Raw genomic sequence first — 16,686 nt, 5'->3', positions numbered from 1 at the left:
CTTTTGGCTCCGGCCTTCTGCAGGTCTCTGAGGGGCCATTTCCCCCCAGACCCTGAGTGGGGAAGCAGGAGTGGGGCCGGGAAGCCACAGAGAGGGGTCACAGTCATCCGAATTTGAACACCGGCTGCATCACCCACTGTCTGTGTGATCTTACAGTCCTATAGTCATTTAATCGCTCTGCCTCAGTTTCTTCATCTGTAAAATGGGGACAATAATGATATTTTTCAAAATTCTTTGGAGGAATAAATGAGATAGTGGGAGTAGGGATGGGGGCGGCGCTTAGTAAGAGCCTAATAAATAATAGCTGATGTTCTAAGAGGGGCGATTGTTAATTCCCATTCTGACCCCCCAGGGCTGCATGATTTGCATTGGCTCTGGGGCTGGGGGCCCTTTCTTCACACCCACAGCCCCCTAGGGGAACAGGACCAACAAGAGAAGTGGCCCCTGTCCTCTGGGGCATTTCCACCCAGTCAGAAAAAAAAGATGTTTATGAACTGATTTATTTACTGAAAATAATCACTTCTGAATGTTTGTCAACAGGATGGACTTTATAAACCCGGAAGGGAGTGTGGTGAGCACTAATGGCCCCCCTGCCCCACCCTTCCTCCGCGGGTTTGTGGTCTCAGAAAGAACCATGTGAATACTTTAAACTCTTACTAATCTCAATTCTTCTGAATATCCCAAAGTACTATGCAAATTTTGTTATTTCTGCTTTTATCCACTTTACCAGCCATAATCTACAGGCATCCGGCTCTACCAGCTGGGTGTTCGAACCAGGGCTCCCTCCTGCCTCCCTGGTCAGTTCCATCACTACTGCCCCTGGTAACCTGTATTCCAATTTCTAACTCTATGAATTTGCAGATTCCAATTATGTCATATCCATGAGATCATACAATATTTGTTCTTGTACGGTGACATTCATATTGTTAAAGGTAGATAATGTTTACATTTTCTCTGTCCCATTGTCAAGAGCTGCCCTGCTCAAGACGGCAGCCACCAGCCACATGAGTCTACTTAAATTTAAATCAATTAAAATGAAATAAGATTTAAAATGAATTTCCTCAGTTGCAACTAACCAGCCACAATTCAAGTGCTCAAAAGCCACGTGTGGATAGTGGCTGCTAGTGTTTGGGATACCACAAGAGAATATTTTCTTCATCTCTGAAGGGTCTAGATCAGCACTGTCTGGTCCACAGTTTGAGTTGAAACATTGAAAACTATTAATATTTTTTTCCTTTGTAAGATTATATAAATATTGTTCAGTGCATAGTCAGTATTTTACTGTATTTGTTACGTACCTTAAAAATTTTCCCTGAGTTTCTCCCTGTTTTTTTCTAATGTTTTGCTCCAGGGTGGCCTAACTGCTCCCTCCTCCTTCCTGTTGCTACACAGCTTAATCCTGGAGCCACTGGGTTATTTCCCTCCTAGGTGGGCTCCCCATTTCCTGCACCCCATAGGGCTTACCTCTCATTTTTGCTGGAGCACATTCTTAAGTCACTGCCTAGAAAGTTAACTTTCTAATAGGAAGGTAAACTTTCTGAATACTATTGCACCTAAATGTGTCTTTGTTTTACTCTTAGACTTGATTGATATGGAATTCTAGGCTAAAAATAATTTTTCCTTAGAACCTGGAAGGCACTGTTTCATTTTCTTCCAGGATCTGGATACTTGATTTTGCTAATGAAAAGTCTGATGCTAATCCAAGAGTTTTTTAAGTGTGTGTGTGTGTGTGTGTGTGTGTGTGTGTGTGTGTGTGTAAAGCCTAGAGGGAAAAAAAAAAGACTGGCCTTTAACCTCTGGCAGGCTGTCTGCCTGACAATACCAAACATAATTAAGTTGGAAAGCCCTAATTCAGTACACAAAGCTCCAGTGAGTTTTTTATTGGCTCACTCTTAAATATGAATGGACTTTAAAGAAATACCAGATGTTCAAAGAAGGTCTGCAACATGGAAGGAGAGCACCAAGATAAACCAACCCCATCATCCATTCTACCTCCCTCCTCCATCAGGTCCTTCATGTCCCTCCATCAGGGACCTGGGTTCCTCCTTCAGCTCCAGGAGAAAGCCTGCGTAATCCAAAGTAGCCACCTTGCTTTCCTATGAGTGGGTCAGGAAAGGGCATCACCCCAGATCCAGCTGTTGAGATGCAAGGATGTGGGATTTCTTGGAAAGTTCTTCCTTACGTTTAAGAGAACCAGAGGCAGAGACTTCTCTCTCCCATCAGACATGACTAAGGAGAGAGGAAGCAACTCTAGGATGATGATAACATCATGGGTGGCAGAGCAGAGAAGCAAAGAGCATGGAATCCTGGAAGCACTACAAAAGATCAACTGGCCCTGAATCCCTCTGTTCCCCTTCTGGGGGTTGCCTATAAATTGGAGTTTCAGTATATTTTTAGCCAAAAACATCTTAAGAACATAAACAAAAAGACAAATAGTTTGGGGGGAAACAACAGGATTTGTATAAAGAAAAAGAAAGGAAAAAAAAGAGAAAGAACAAGTTGACATTTCTACAGAAATTGGAGAAGCTATTGCTTCCTTAAAATAAGAACAGGGTACTATGCCAAAGTGGAATAATTAGAAAACAAGATGGAATTCTTAGAAATTAAGACTGATATACCGAATTAATAGAAGTGTTGGAATGTAAAATCAAGGAACTATCCTACAAAATAGAACACCACCACCAACAAAAGTGTGGGGGACTGAGGTGAAGAAAATATGAGAGATAGTATATGAACTCACATTTATTTCAGGTAAAGCTTTATGGCCTAAAGAACAAAGCACACTATTTCTCTTTAACGTAACATGTCCAAATTACATGGTCGCAGCTGGTGAGAAGCTCTGCCCCTCAAATCATTCAGGGACCCCCAGGCTCCTTTCCAGCCATTGTTCTCCATGTTGTTGTCTGCTTGTGTGGATCTGCTGTCTTGAGATCCAGGTAGCAGGGAGGTGAAAGAGAGCATGGAGGAAGCATGCCAGACCCCCATCATACACATCACTTCCATCATTCATTCTGTTGTTGAAAACTTAGTCATGTGTCTGTATCTAACTGCAAGGAATGTTGGGAAATGTAGTTCGTCATGTTCCCAGGGGAAGAAGGGATGGTTGGATTTTGGGAGACAGTGAGCAGCCCTCACCAGAGACATGGCAGATCAATCCAAGAGGCCCAAATGTCAAAAAGAGTGACAGGAAGAGAAAACTGAGAAAATGGAAGTGGGAGAATCATCAGAGAAGTAACTTATAAGACCGTATTGCGCAACTGAAAAACATGCATCTTCTGACTAAAAAGCCCACCTCGTGCCTGCCCAATGAAAGAAGACTCATGCCCAGGCACATCAGAACCCCAAGAGTGTCATTTGTAATCTTTGAGTCCAGACAACATAGGTGAGGAGGTTAACAAAAATGAGAGAAAAAAAATCCAAAGCCAAGAAAGGACTACTTGAGTGACTAATTGCACATTTGCCTCTCTTTTTCTGGGGCTGACCCCAAAAGGGAAAAATTATATGATGAGTTCTCACTGTCAAAAAAGAGGAAGCACAATAGTTCCGCAGAGGAGACAAATGTGTTCCTGGCACTTGATTCTCAACTTAATTTTCATGTAAGCACATACCTCATGCCTGGTGGTGTTGTGGCTGTAATGGCCAATGGGCAATGTGTTTGGGCCTTGGATTCAAGCAGATGAGCTTGATGGCAGCTCCAGAGCTCACTAACAGTGTGCCCTATGGCACGTTTCTGAGTCTCAGTTTTCCAGGTCTTTAAAATGGGAATAGAAGGAAGTACCTCACAATGTTGTTTAACTTAATCATTTATTCTGCATATATTTGTTGAGCACCACCTATGCATCAGACTCGAGGAATGTGGCAAAGGGCCAAATAAAGTCCCAGTCCCTGGCCTTCTGGAGGTGGCTGCCTACTGAGGCAAGACAGACTCTAAACAAGCACATAATATTAAGTATTATGGAGAAACATAAAGCAGAAAAGGAGGAGAAGAAAATGCTGATTTCTACAGAAAGGCCTCTCTGAGAAGGTGACATTTGAATGGAGACCGAGGGAAGTGAGAGAGCCAACCACGCAGTACTTGGGGGAAGGGAATTCCAGGTGACGACAAAGCAAAATTCAAAGGCCCTAAAACAGGACCATGCTGGGGTGTTCCAGGAACCAAAAAGAGGCCAGTGTGGCTGCAGCAGAAAGAGTGAAAGAGAGGGAGGGAGAGGAGGTCAGACAGGAAGTGGGCGCTAGATCTTGCAAGGCTTAGGTCATCATAAAGACTTTCCCTCTGAGTAAAATAGGGAGCTACTGGAGGGCGTTGAGCCAGGAAGTGGCCTGACCTGGCTTTTTAAAGGATGCTTTGGCTGCTATGTGGACTGTGGGGCATAAGGGCAGAAACCAGAAGACCAACGAGGAGGCTGCTGCAAACAGCCCAGGCAGGAGAGGGGGGCCTGAACCACAGTGACGGGAGATGTGGTGAGAAGTGGTCAGACCTGAATATCCTTCGAAGGTAGAGCTGACAGGGTTTAACAGATTGGATTGGGGGTGTGAGAGAGACAATCGAAGATAACATCCAGGGTTTTAGCCTGATGAGTGTAAGAAGAGAATTGTCATTTTCTGATATGGGAAGGCTGTGGGAGGGACAGGCGTGTGGGAGAAGATAAAGAGTTCAGTTTGTGACGTTAGGTTTGAGATGCCTATTGGACACCCAAGAGGAAGTTTCAAGTAAGCAGCTCTGGAGCTCATGGAAAGGGTCTACACTGAAAATGTTTATTTGATGTCTGAAGTCTGGATAAGCTCACCTCAAGGGTGGGGTGGATTAACAGAAGAGGGCTGGCAGTAACATGTGAGATGGGTGCTAGTCCATTTACAGAGAGGGCAATGGCCACTCAAAGGTTACATGACTTTCCTGAGGTCACAGAGCTGGTAAGAAGTAGAATCAGGATTCAAAATCGGGCCCTAGTTCAGATCTTGTTGGGCTCCCTGACAGTAATCCACACAGGCTTCTGTTAACCTCATTTGTTCCAAGGCTAGAACACATCTAGAGGACTTAGCTAATGTTCATTTGGGCCCTGGCAGTCTGAGTTGTCAGCTGGGCTTTCAAGAAGAGCTGGAGAGTCAGGAGTCCAAGGTTTTCATCTCTGATGCAGGCCTGGAGGTCTGAGAGAATTCCAGTGCATTGGCCAACGGCAGATGTGTGTGCTTTGCAAGCCAGAGGTGGTAGGAGCCATAAGAGATTTTCATAGTTGGAGGATCTGGCCACTTAGGGATCAGCCAGTAAAGACATGATTTTGGATCCACCCCAGACTGGGAACAATTGGTGGAGCACTCAGGAGGCCAGCCTCCAGTAGTCTGGGACCACCTAACAGGAGCTCCAGCCCAAATCTGGAAGTCAAGATAGGTTTTCCGGAGGAGGCGAAGCTGGTACTTGAAAGATGAGCAGTAAATTTAGTCAGGCAGAGGGAGAAGTACTCAAGCAGGAGGAAAGAGCTTTAGCAACCCCTGGAGACAAAAGAGCCTATGGTGTGGAAGGAGCTGGAAGGGGCTCATGTGGCTGGAGCATGGGTGCTAGGAAGTGCTGGGAGCAGTGAACACAGGCCTGTAGGGCCTTGCTAGGAAAGGTGATAGCAAACCTGGCAGACATTCTCCTCTGTCACAGGCCCAGGGTCCCACCTGCAGTACTGAAGGTAATGGCACTCTAGGCAGTGTCATGTGTTGGTGTCCTCCTGCCTACCATCCACACTAAAATTTGCAGAGACAAGTGTCTTTATGATGCCCCCACAGGGACCAAGCTCAGTCAGTGCACACTGATACAGCTGTCCCAGTTTTCCCACTGGCTCAAGCAACTCCTTCATTCCACCCACTCCACCACCTCGTCACTCAGGCCACTTCTTCAGGGAACCTCCAGAAGGCCCCACATTCCAGCTACTAAGAAGTTCACACCTGGATAACAAGAGTACCCTCCTCACAGTATTACTATCAGGATTAAATGAGCCAATGAATCTAAATCTTAGCCTAGTGCCTAAATTGATACATGTTGGATAGTATTATTCTCACCAAGGCGGCTTCATGAACAATCAGACCAAAGTCCAACTCCCAGCATCAGGGAGATGCTATATGGGAGGCAGGAACCTCCTCAAGGGTCCCAAAGCAGCTGGCAGCAGTAGGGTTACAGGGAGCCCATGGCCATGACATTGGAGGCCAGGCTCCATCTACTGCCCTTCTCCCCCACGCTTGCCTCCAGCCCACACTCCAGAACACAGAGAATGGTGCCCCCTGCTGACCCACACGGAGAACTTCAGGGACATTTGTGGGGAATCAGAAGCACCCTATGCTGGTTTGGATGTATTATGTCCCCCAAAATGCCATGTTCTTCAATGCAATCTTGTGGGGGCAAACATATTAGTGTTGACTGGGTTGGAACCTTTTGATGTTTCCATGGAGATGTGACTGGTAACACCTTTGATTATGGTGTGACCTGTTGATGGAATTGTTTCCATGGAGGTGTGGCCCCGCCCATTCATCTTGGTTCTTGATTTACTGGAGCCCTATAAAAGCTCACAAACAGGACTTCAGAGCAGTTGCAGCCAAGAGAGACATTCTGAAGACGGCCGTTGAAGGCTGTCGCTGACATTTTGGAGAACATCATTTTGAAATGCAACCTGGGAGCAAGCAGATGCCAGTCACGTGCCTTCCCAGCTAACAGAGGTTTTCCGGACACTATTGGCCTTCCTTCAGCGAGGGTACCCTACTGTTGATGCCTTGATTTGGACATTTTCATGGCCTTCAGACTGTAAATGTGTAACCAAATAAACCCTCTTTACAAAAGCCAATCCATTTCTGGTGTTTTGCATAATGGCAGCATTAACAAACTGGAATACACCCCCAAACCATCTCTACTGTCAGTGGCACTGGGCCACAAGGCACGGTGGGTTGAGAGCAGAGCACAGCAGTCAAGAAGCCTGATGGGACTTTCGAACCAGGATGAGCTACAGGACCAGATATACCTAATGTAACCAAAAAGCTATACAAAATCTCGGGTGTTCAGATATTGGACAGCAGGCAGTACAGGACAGTGACCCCTGAGAGAAGAGAAACAAAAGAGGTGAGCCCCAGGATTGCCCCAGCTTACTGCTTGGAGAGTTTCCAGAACGCAGTACAGGAAGAGGGAACCCAGAGACCAGTAGTCCCCCTGAGTTGAGAAGACAGAGTTCAGAATTCAGGAAGGCCAAGGCAGGTAGAATTTGCAGGGCAGAGTAATCAAACGAGAGAACTGCAGAGAGAGAGAACTCAACATCTACAAGACACTGACACGAGTACTGGTCAACGTGTGTGTTTCCACAGAACCACCTGGAAGGAGCAGGGGAAACCATCCCCAAGGCTCAGTCAGGCAGGGCAGGAAAAGCTCAGAGTCCCACCAGCCACAGTGGAAAGACTGCCTAACACTTCCTAACCCATGGGGCATCAGGCAGTGTGCTCAGAAGGTATGGCCTCAGTAGTGGGGCCAAATTAACCCTAGACTAAATAAAAGCTCTTCTGGTCCTGCCTAACAAAGTTTAAAAGCAAGCCTTGAGAGGATCAAACTGTTTGCAAGTAACTCAACTACTTCCCAGAACAAAGCTCAAAAATATTCACAGGAGACTTCCAGCTATGGTCTAGTGAGGTTAGAAAATCCTTTTCCCCAAACAGCAACTATAAAGCTGGACAAAAGAGACAAAACCATTACAGGACTCTGGAAACAGACCAAAGGCATACAGCAATCTGAGAAGCATTTATGCCTGAAAACTGCTAAACAGTGAGAGTCTGTGCTGTTCTTGACTGGGGCTGCTGCCATCCTCCTTCCCCCATCCCCAGTTTGGTAGGTGCAGAGCTTCTGTCCAGGTGGAGCCGGTTGTGAGGTCGGGCAGTTTCACTTTTGAAGAGGGCTCATTTGATTTGAAGAAGTGGGTGGCTCCCTTGACCAGAGATGTTGTCAGTAGAAGTGCCCATCTTAGTGGCAGGTGGGGAGTGCCAACGGCTCTCCTGGAGTGCTGCTGTAGTCATGATCGAGGCAAGCATGTACCTAGCTGAGGCTGTGTGCATGTGCAGCAGAGACCAGACAGCCCAGGCTATCCACATGCTCTTGGCTGACCCTGGATGCACAGAGAAGATCCCAAAGGTTCCAATGGAAAGTAAGAGCCAGAATAGACTTAAAAACAGCCTGAGCTTTGTGATCTCGTACCCTCTCCACTGGCAGAGGACAGAATTCTCACTGGCTGAAGATGATTGAGCACAACCTCTATCAAGTAACTGGCTGACCATTAAGTTACACAGACACAAGGGTGATTCTAGGAAGCCAAGCTTAAAGGGCTAAATGAAGAAACAAATGAAAAAACAATCATGACAACAATAAACTCTGGGGGCATCAGAAGCCAGTCTGTACTTAGGAAAAAACAAGTAGTCAGTAGAAACTGTCTCTGCTTGTCCTCAGATGTTGCATTTAGCAGACTTTGAAACAGCTTCTATAAATATGTTCAAAGAACTAAAATAAACCATGTGTAAAGACTCAAAGGAAAGTGTGGCAACAATAAATCAACAAATAGATAATCTTGATAAGGAGCTAGAAATTATTATTATTATTTAAAAGAATCAATAGGAAATTCTGAAGTTGAAAGGTACAATTATTGAAACGAAAAAATTCACTAGAGCAGCTCAGCAGCAGATCTGAGATGGCAGAAGAAAGAATCAGTGAACTTGAAGACAGACCAATAGAAATGACCCAGTCTGAAGAACAGAGATGAAAAAAGGCAAAGAAAAATGGGCAGAGACTCAGAGATCTGTGGGACAACATCAAGTTTACCAACACAAGCATAATGATAGTCTCAATAGGGTAAGAAAGAGAAAAGGGCAGAAAAAATATTTGAAGATGGTGGGCAACATCCATGATTAACTATACAAATATTAAAAAGTTCTTTCATGAACTAGAACAAATATATGACACTATCACAAGGAGTTAATAATAGAGGAGTATATGGAGAAAATGTACCCATATATATACTATAGTTAACAGCAATATTTTTATACTCTTTCATCAACAGTAACAAATATACCACAAATATACTATGGGTCAATAATGGGGGAGGGGGAGGATAAGGTGTGTGGGAAGATTTGGGTTTTCTTTTTCATCTTACTTCGTTTCTGAAGTACTGAAAATGTTCTAAAATTGATCATGGGGTTGTATGAACAACTATGTGATGATACTGTGATTGTATACTTCGGATGGTTTGTATTGTGTGTGAATATATCTCAATAAAATGACATTAAAAAATATTTGAAGAAATAATGGCCCCAAACTTCTCAATTGATAAACTCAATGAAGAATAAGTAGGATAAATACAAACAAATCTGCACCCAGATACATCAGAGTAAAACAGGTGAAAGACAAAGAGGAAATCATAAAAGCACAAGAGAAACAAGACTCATGTACAGGGAAGCATCAATATGACATACAGATGACTTCTCGTCTGGAACCATGGAGGCCAGAAAGCAGGAGAACGACATACTCAAACTGAACAATTTGAAAACAAATTAAGAAAGCATTCCATGAACAATTTATTTGTGCCAATAAATTCAAATTAGATGAAATGGACAAATTCCTTGAAAAAACAAAACTACCAAATCTCATTCAAGCAGAAATAGAAAACAGAACAACTTTATACGTAATAAATGAAATTGAATTTGTAGTTAAAAACTTTCCCACAACAGGATCCCCAGGTGAGTGAGTCTCCTAGGCGATGTGGGACACGGATTCTGGAAATGAGCCTGACCCTGGCATCAGGGGGTTGAGAATGCCTTTTTGACCAAAAGGAGGAAAAGAAAGGCTACAAAATAAGGTTTCAGAGGGTAACAGATTTCAAATACAGTTGAGAGGCTGCCCGGGAAATTACTCCTATGAAAGCTTCAGCTAGATATCCCAAATGGCCAGAGTATAAGCCCAAGTCAACATTAGTCCCGAAAATCCTAAAGAATACCCAGGTCTCTAACTGAGACTCTATAAACATTTCACTCACTAAGTTTATTCTTCAGACACTTAAATCCTCCAGAGTGCTCCTATGCCAGCTAAGTCCCAAAGCCCAGAGGCAACAGCCTCTTCAAGAACATCAACCATTTGCATCCCTTTTCCCATAATGTCAACACCCCTTTTCAACATGAACAAGTTAGAGTGGTCACTGCCTAGATGTCCCTGAAGATCGGGAAAGTGATTAAACTAGAGGAAGAGGTAGCAATAGACAAGATAGAATTTTAAAAAGGATTATGAATACTGAATTTCTATATAATTTTCTTTTTCTTAGTTGTTAAGGCATTAGAATAGCTAGAAGGAAAGAAATGAAATGGTGGAACTGTAACCCATAACATTCTTTGAAATTTGCTATATAGCTACTTGTTAAATTGCGATTTTAAAGTTATCACCTTTTTGTATATGTTATATTTCATAATAAGGAAATAACTGAAACTGTGGAACTGTAACCCATAACATTCTTTGAAATTTGCATTCTAACTACTTGTTAAATTGCACTTGGAAAGTTATCACTTCTATGTAAATATGTTATATTCCACAATTAAAAAAAAATACTTTATTGCTTAAAAAAAAAAAAATTCCCAAAAAGAAAACTCCAGGTACAGATAGCTTCACTGGTAAAGTCTACCAAATATTTAATGAAGAAAGAATATTAATTTTACGTAGGTTCAACACTACCCCACCCAAATCCCAGTAGTGTTTTTACAGAAATTGACAAGCTGACTATAAAATGTATATGGAAATTCAAAGAACATAGAATAGCCAAAATGATTTTTTAAAAGATCAAAAAGTTATGAAGACTACCTGATGTCAAGACTCACTATTAAACTACAGTTATGAAGACAGTGTGGTATTGGTGTAGAGCTAGACATATAAATCAATGGAACAGAATGTTTAACCAGAGATAGGTGGACACATATGCAGTTAATTGATTTTCAACAAAGTTGCCAAAGCAATTCAATAGGGGAGAGGCTAAATAATCTTAGCATGCTAGAACAATTGGGTAGCCACATGCCAAAAATAAAAAATAAAAAAAATAAAAAATAAACCTCATACCGTACACAAAAATTAACTGAAATGTATCATAGACCCAAATGTTAGGAGTTAAAACTATAATATTTCTAAAAGAGAACATAGAAAATCTTAGTGACCTTAGGTTTGGCAAAGATTTCCTAAACAAGGCACAAAAAGCAGAAACTGTAAAAGAAAAAAAATCAGCAAATTGAACTTCATTGAAATCTAAAACTTTGTGCTCTTCAAAATACAGAAAATGAAAAGACCAGCCACAGACTGAGTGAAAATATTTGCAAAACATACATCTGACAAAGGACCTGCAACTAGAATATATAAAGCAATAAAAAGGAACGAAGTAAAGATATTTGTTAGGGGGATGAACCTTAAAAACCTTTTTCTAAGTGGAAAAAGCCACACACAAAAGACCACATATTTCCTGGTTCCATTTATATGAACGTCCACAACAGATAGCTCTGTGGTTGCCAGGGGCTGGGGGATGAGGAGGGTCGAGATATGGGGTGTGACTGCTATTGGGTATAGGTTTATTTTAAGAGGGGTGAAAATGTTCTAAAACTAGATTGTGGTTATAGCTGCACATCGCTGTGAATATACTAAAAGCCAGTGACTTGTATACTTAAAATAGTAATGTTGTTGGTTCCTTATTTGTGACAAACATACCATGTAATGTAAGATGTTCCCCAGCAGGGGAAGCTGAGTGAAGGAACTGTATTATTTTTGCAACTTTTCTACAAACCTATAAAACTATTCCAAAATATAAAAAGCTTACTTAAATACAAATTAGAGAGATACAGAATGACTTCTTGGTGATTGTTTGTGAGAGGGGAAGAGGCACTCAGCTGGATGGAATATTCATTTCCTATGGCTGTAGTAACAAATTACTACAAACTTGGTGGTTTAAAACACCAAATTTATTATCTTGTGGTTCTGAAGGTCAGAATCCTGAAAAGATTTTCCCTGGGCTACAATTGTGTCGCCAGGGCGGTGTTTCTTTGTGGAGGCCCCCAAGGAGAATCTGTTGTCTTGCCTTACCCAGCTTCCACAAGCCTCCCGCATTCCTTGCCTCCAGGACCCTTCCTCCAGCTTCAAAGCCAGCAGCGCAGCATCTTCACTCTCTCTGACCCTCCTGCCTCCCTCTTTCCCTTATAAGGACCCTTGTGGTTACATCAGGCCCACCTGATAATCCAGGCTCATCACCCCACCCAGGATCCTTAACCTAATTGCATCTGCCAAGTCCCTTGTCACGTAAGGTGATAGTCACAGGTTCCAGGTTTTAGGACATGGACATTTGGGGGTGGGGGGCATCATTCTGCCTGCCCCAGGTGTCATCAGTGCGGTGAACATAGGAGGTGGGTTTGAGGGGAAGGTGAGGTCAGTTCCCACTGGTTGAGGTGTCTGCAGGACACCCAGGGGGTACTGCTCCCTTGGCTTTCATCCATTCACCAAGTCCCCAGACATTCACCAAGCACCTCCCCTGTGGCAGTCATTGGAGATATAAAGGTGAGCGCTGGGTGTCACTGGGTCTAAAACTCTCTACTTTTGAACATCTCTGAAATCAGGATGCATCATTTAATCAACAGCATCTTACAACCGTAATTGGCAGGTTTCTTTTCTTTCTTGATACCTAAAGTCATGTGCATCTTACAACTATAGCATCTTGGGTTCACTGCAATTCAAGTCTGGGCTGGCTCTAGAGTGGGCCTAACTTCTGGAGAAGCTGGAGGCCTCCCTAGGGCATGAAGTCCCCACCCCACCACGCCCATGAGGCTTTCCTCATTCTAGGCCGGCTCCTTCCACCCTGGGCCTCCTTGTCTCCACCAGATCACTGGCCACACACATGCTCAGTTCTGCTGTCACACAGGGTCCAGAAACTGCCCCTCCCTGCCCCCCACCCCAGGTAACCTCAGTCGTAGGCACCGTGGTTCTCCACTTGGCTGCACACTTTAAAACCTCCTATGCCCAGGCCACAACCTAGACCAACTCAATCAGAATCTCTGAGTAGGAGTTTTCTACAGTTCCCACAGGCAGCTAAAGGACAGCCAAGGTGGAAAAGTGGAGGAATGAGAAATGGCACAAGGGGGGAGGATCCACATTACACAATTATACCTGTCTTCCCCCCCCACAGCCCCAGGCTCTGAATTCCTGGAAGGAGACTGACCAGTCCAGGCACACTGTGGAAGCCCAGGAAATGTAAGCTACAGAGGCTCAAAGGCTGGAAGGAAAAGGCCCAGTACCAAAAACAAGTATTGGAGGGGAGCCCATGGGGTCTGGGCCAGCCTTCTGATTCACTGTGTGTCCTCCAGGGAGTCACTGCTCCTCTCTGTGCCTGCATGATGCATGGTTAGCCCAGATGGCCTTGAAGGACCCTTCAAATGCCAATACTGAATACACTTCATCCGAGAGCAACAAGGAGTCATAGGAACTGCTGCAAGGGATAGAGGAGGAACCAGAATATGAAAAGATACTGGCAGTCAAGATCGTAGAGGTCTTAGATGATCTTGGCCCACACAACCTGTTCCTATCCGACTTCTGAGGAGCTTGAGAAACAGTGGGGAGCCAGTGAGGAAGAGGCTTCCTGCTCACCCCCCAACAGGGTCCCAGAGTCTTCCAGATGTCCCAGTCCTTCCAGGCCTAAAATGTCCACTCTTGGCTGCAAGGACTGACAATCTGATGTCCTGAAGGCCAAAGACCTGAGAAGAGCAAAACAAGAACCCCCAGAGGGGCCTGGAGCCTGGAGGGTGAAGGAAGGGATTGTCAGATGGCAGGCTGAATCCAGGTGGGGAGGCCATGGGACACCTGGCAGGGCCTGGCCCTGACCCCCAAGAGCAGCAAACAAAGACGAGGTGTTTGGAAAGACCGCTGAGAAACTCCCAAGGAAGAACTTTATGGGAGGCAACACTTAAGAACTGAGGCAACCACAAAGGGGCTGGGGAGCAGGCCCCCGGCTTCTGGTCACCAGCAGAGCCAAGGCCCCAGTACACAACTAAAGACTTTTATTGGGAAAGGGAAGCTGAGAAGTGGCCCTCAATGTCCTCACCGCCTGAGGCAGTTGGGGCCAATTCAGAGTCCAGAAAAGTATACTGGGCCCTCAGTGGGCTCAGGTGTAGAGGTCAAAATCAATGCGTTTGGAGTTGTAGAACTGACCACCAGGGGGGTCCAGCTTCCGGCAATACACACCATCCGGGAAGTAGCCTTCATTCACCCAGGTCTGCAGGAAGAGAGGGCAGAGATAGGGGGAGGACTGGAAGGGGCGGGGAGGGGAGACAAGGCAGAACAAAGTACAAAGGGGCTTACCTGCATCTGAGTGCTGGTGAAGGGCCCATAGAGCTCAGCATCCCCTGTGTTCTCCCACTTATATTCCCACATCACGTCCGCCAGACCATCCCCTAGCGATTCTGCTTCTAAAACAAGAGGCAAAGCCATTTGGGCCTCAGCTGCCCTCCCCCCTGCCCACAACAGTCCTTCTCTGCCCTCCAAGCTTACCTCCTTTCTGGGCAGGGGTTGGGGTCTCCAGCTCCCCCTCTGTCACTTCCTCAGCAAACATGTCCAGAGAAGGTGGGGGTGTGGGGTCATGAGATCCCTGGGTCCGGCACCCTAGCCCCTTCAGCCGCATGGCCAACCGTTCCCGAGTCTCCTGGTACACCCCAAGGTTGCCCCGGGCCACCATCTGATCGGCCAATCCTGAGAGGCGGTCAAGGCGCTGGGGGGAGCTGGGCCGCCCAGGACCCTTGCTGTCTCCTTTGCCCCCTCCACGAGCCCCCAGGCGCCTCAGTGCTCCAGCAACTGTCTCTCTCGGCAACAGCAGCTCCAGAAGACCCTCCAGGAGGGCTTGGGCACTCATTGGTGTCTGGCCCAGGCCGTCTTCCTCCTCTGAGTCTGAAGCCCGGCCCTGATCAGGTGGTCGCTCCCGGATCTTTACCTATAATTGAAGACAGAAGAGTTACTTCCTACAAACCAGGTCCAGCACCCACTGCACCCAGGCCACAGCCATGCCAGCCCCTGGGCCACACCCAGTCAATGTTGTCCAGCCAGCTGTCTCGGATCTGGGCATCCCGGTTCAGAAAGTAGTTGCCGTCTGCATCAAAGTGGCCTTCCTCCATTTCTTCCTGCAGGTTGAAGGGCGTGATTCGCACACCCCCCTCGCTGGGGAGTGTGGCTGCTTCCTGACCTGAAACAAAATAGATTCCCTACTTGAGGCATGCAAAAAATAGACTGGAGCCTCCCTTGCCCCACAGCCCAGAAGCCCCTCCTTGTCTCTCCAGCTGAGAGTCAAAGCTTGAGTATGGCTCACCCTCCACATCCTCTGAGGCCAGGATGTCATATTTGCGGGACCCCTCCTCATCGTCATCCTCTTCATCGCTGTCCAAAGAGTGTTTGCCTTTGAAGCGGCTCCCAGGGCCCCCTGCCACAGCCACAGGGTCCACCAGCTGTTCACAGTTTAGAGAGGCAGGTAACTGGCTGCTCCCCAAAATACACCAGGATCTGGACCCAAACTAAAAATCCTCCAAACCCACACCTCAAAGAGCATGGAAAAGCCAACCCACAGTGTTTTTGTCCCTCCAGCTTCTTTCCCTTCAGGCTTCTGCCTTCTCTATTCTCCCCTCACTCCTCCCCCAGAACGCAGGCGTCTGGCCCCCTCACCTTCTTCTTGGGGGCAAGCATTTCATCCTCATCATCTTCATCTCCCACGCCCTGGAAGGTCACTTTCCTCTTCGGCATGACAAGACAGAGCGCCCCTTCTCAAAGCTGTGCCGAGTAAGAAATCGGGGTAAGATGGAGACTAGCCACCAGAGGGCCCCTGGCACAACCAACATTTCTCCCGGTACATGCCAGGTCCAATTCGGGAAGACAGGGAGCACAGAGTCAAGGGCCAAAGGGGGAATTGTCAGCCAGGCGACCCCCGGGGCTTGGTCCGGCAGGCATTCGAGAGGGTTGCCAGAGCAAGGGCGGACGCGCAAAGGATTTTCCCATGGCCCCCGTCGGTACCCCCATTCTTGACCAAAGGAGAGTGGTTCCTCCATGTGACCATCCTCACTCCCGGCCCCCGCAGTCCTGGGCAAGACAGGGCTCCGCGGGTTAACACCGCACTGCCCCTACCCCCGCCCAAGTTCTTCAGAGCCCGCGGGGCCCGGGCGGACCCAGGACCTGGAGCCCGGGTCTCCCTGCTCCTTCCTGCGCCGAACTCCCAACTCCGCGGGACGACCCCCAAGTGTCCGGGGATATGTACATAAATTAGAGGGACGGCAGAGCCACAGAGATTCGGGGAGACCCACCCGCGCGAGATCACCTGGAGCGCCAGGGAAGGCGGGGAAGAAAAGCGGGGAAGCTTTTGCTAGAGCCACATCCGGGGCACCCGGTCACCACTACCCGGAAGAGAAGTGCGGAAGGCGCCAGGAAGAGCCGGAAGTGGCTTCACTTCGTTTAGAGGACTAACTGGATGTGCGGGCGGAAGTTCTAAGGGAAGAAGGAAGATTTCACCCCTCCAGCCCCCCCACCCAGAAAAGGGCGTGAGCCTCGAGGGGCAACCATGGCAAGAAGAGGGGACGTATGAATGCCTAGTCACTGATCATGCCAGAGAGATGGCAAGAAAGCGTTTCGATTCGCTCAGACAG

The 16,686-nt window shown here is 46.5% G+C and overlaps 1 protein-coding gene across 2 annotated transcripts; it reads right to left on the bottom strand.

Moving 5' to 3' along the window:
* Nucleotides 1-14,050: 14,050 nt before the first annotated feature.
* On the bottom strand, nucleotides 14,051-16,503 carry CD2BP2 (CD2 cytoplasmic tail binding protein 2). Of its 2 annotated transcripts, none has more exons than XM_037813605.1 (7): nucleotides 16,362-16,503; nucleotides 15,716-15,820; nucleotides 15,366-15,501; nucleotides 15,085-15,242; nucleotides 14,558-14,993; nucleotides 14,369-14,475; nucleotides 14,051-14,282 (listed from the first exon to the last, which is right to left on the bottom strand). In XM_037813605.1, exons 2-7 carry the CDS (start codon nucleotides 15,791-15,793, stop codon nucleotides 14,172-14,174), a joined length of 1,026 nt encoding a protein of 341 aa, XP_037669533.1. In that variant the 5' UTR covers nucleotides 15,794-15,820; nucleotides 16,362-16,503; the 3' UTR covers nucleotides 14,051-14,171. The 2 variants fall into 2 exon arrangements, with proteins under 2 accessions (XP_037669533.1, XP_037669532.1); XM_037813604.1 differs by having other exon boundaries at nucleotides 16,348-16,491.
* Between the last annotated feature and the right edge of the window lie 183 nt (nucleotides 16,504-16,686).

This window comes from Choloepus didactylus, chromosome 21 (assembly GCF_015220235.1).
Source record: "Choloepus didactylus isolate mChoDid1 chromosome 21, mChoDid1.pri, whole genome shotgun sequence".
Taxonomy (NCBI): domain Eukaryota; kingdom Metazoa; phylum Chordata; class Mammalia; order Pilosa; family Megalonychidae; genus Choloepus; species Choloepus didactylus.
This window is presented reverse-complemented; position numbering and strand designations above follow the sequence as displayed.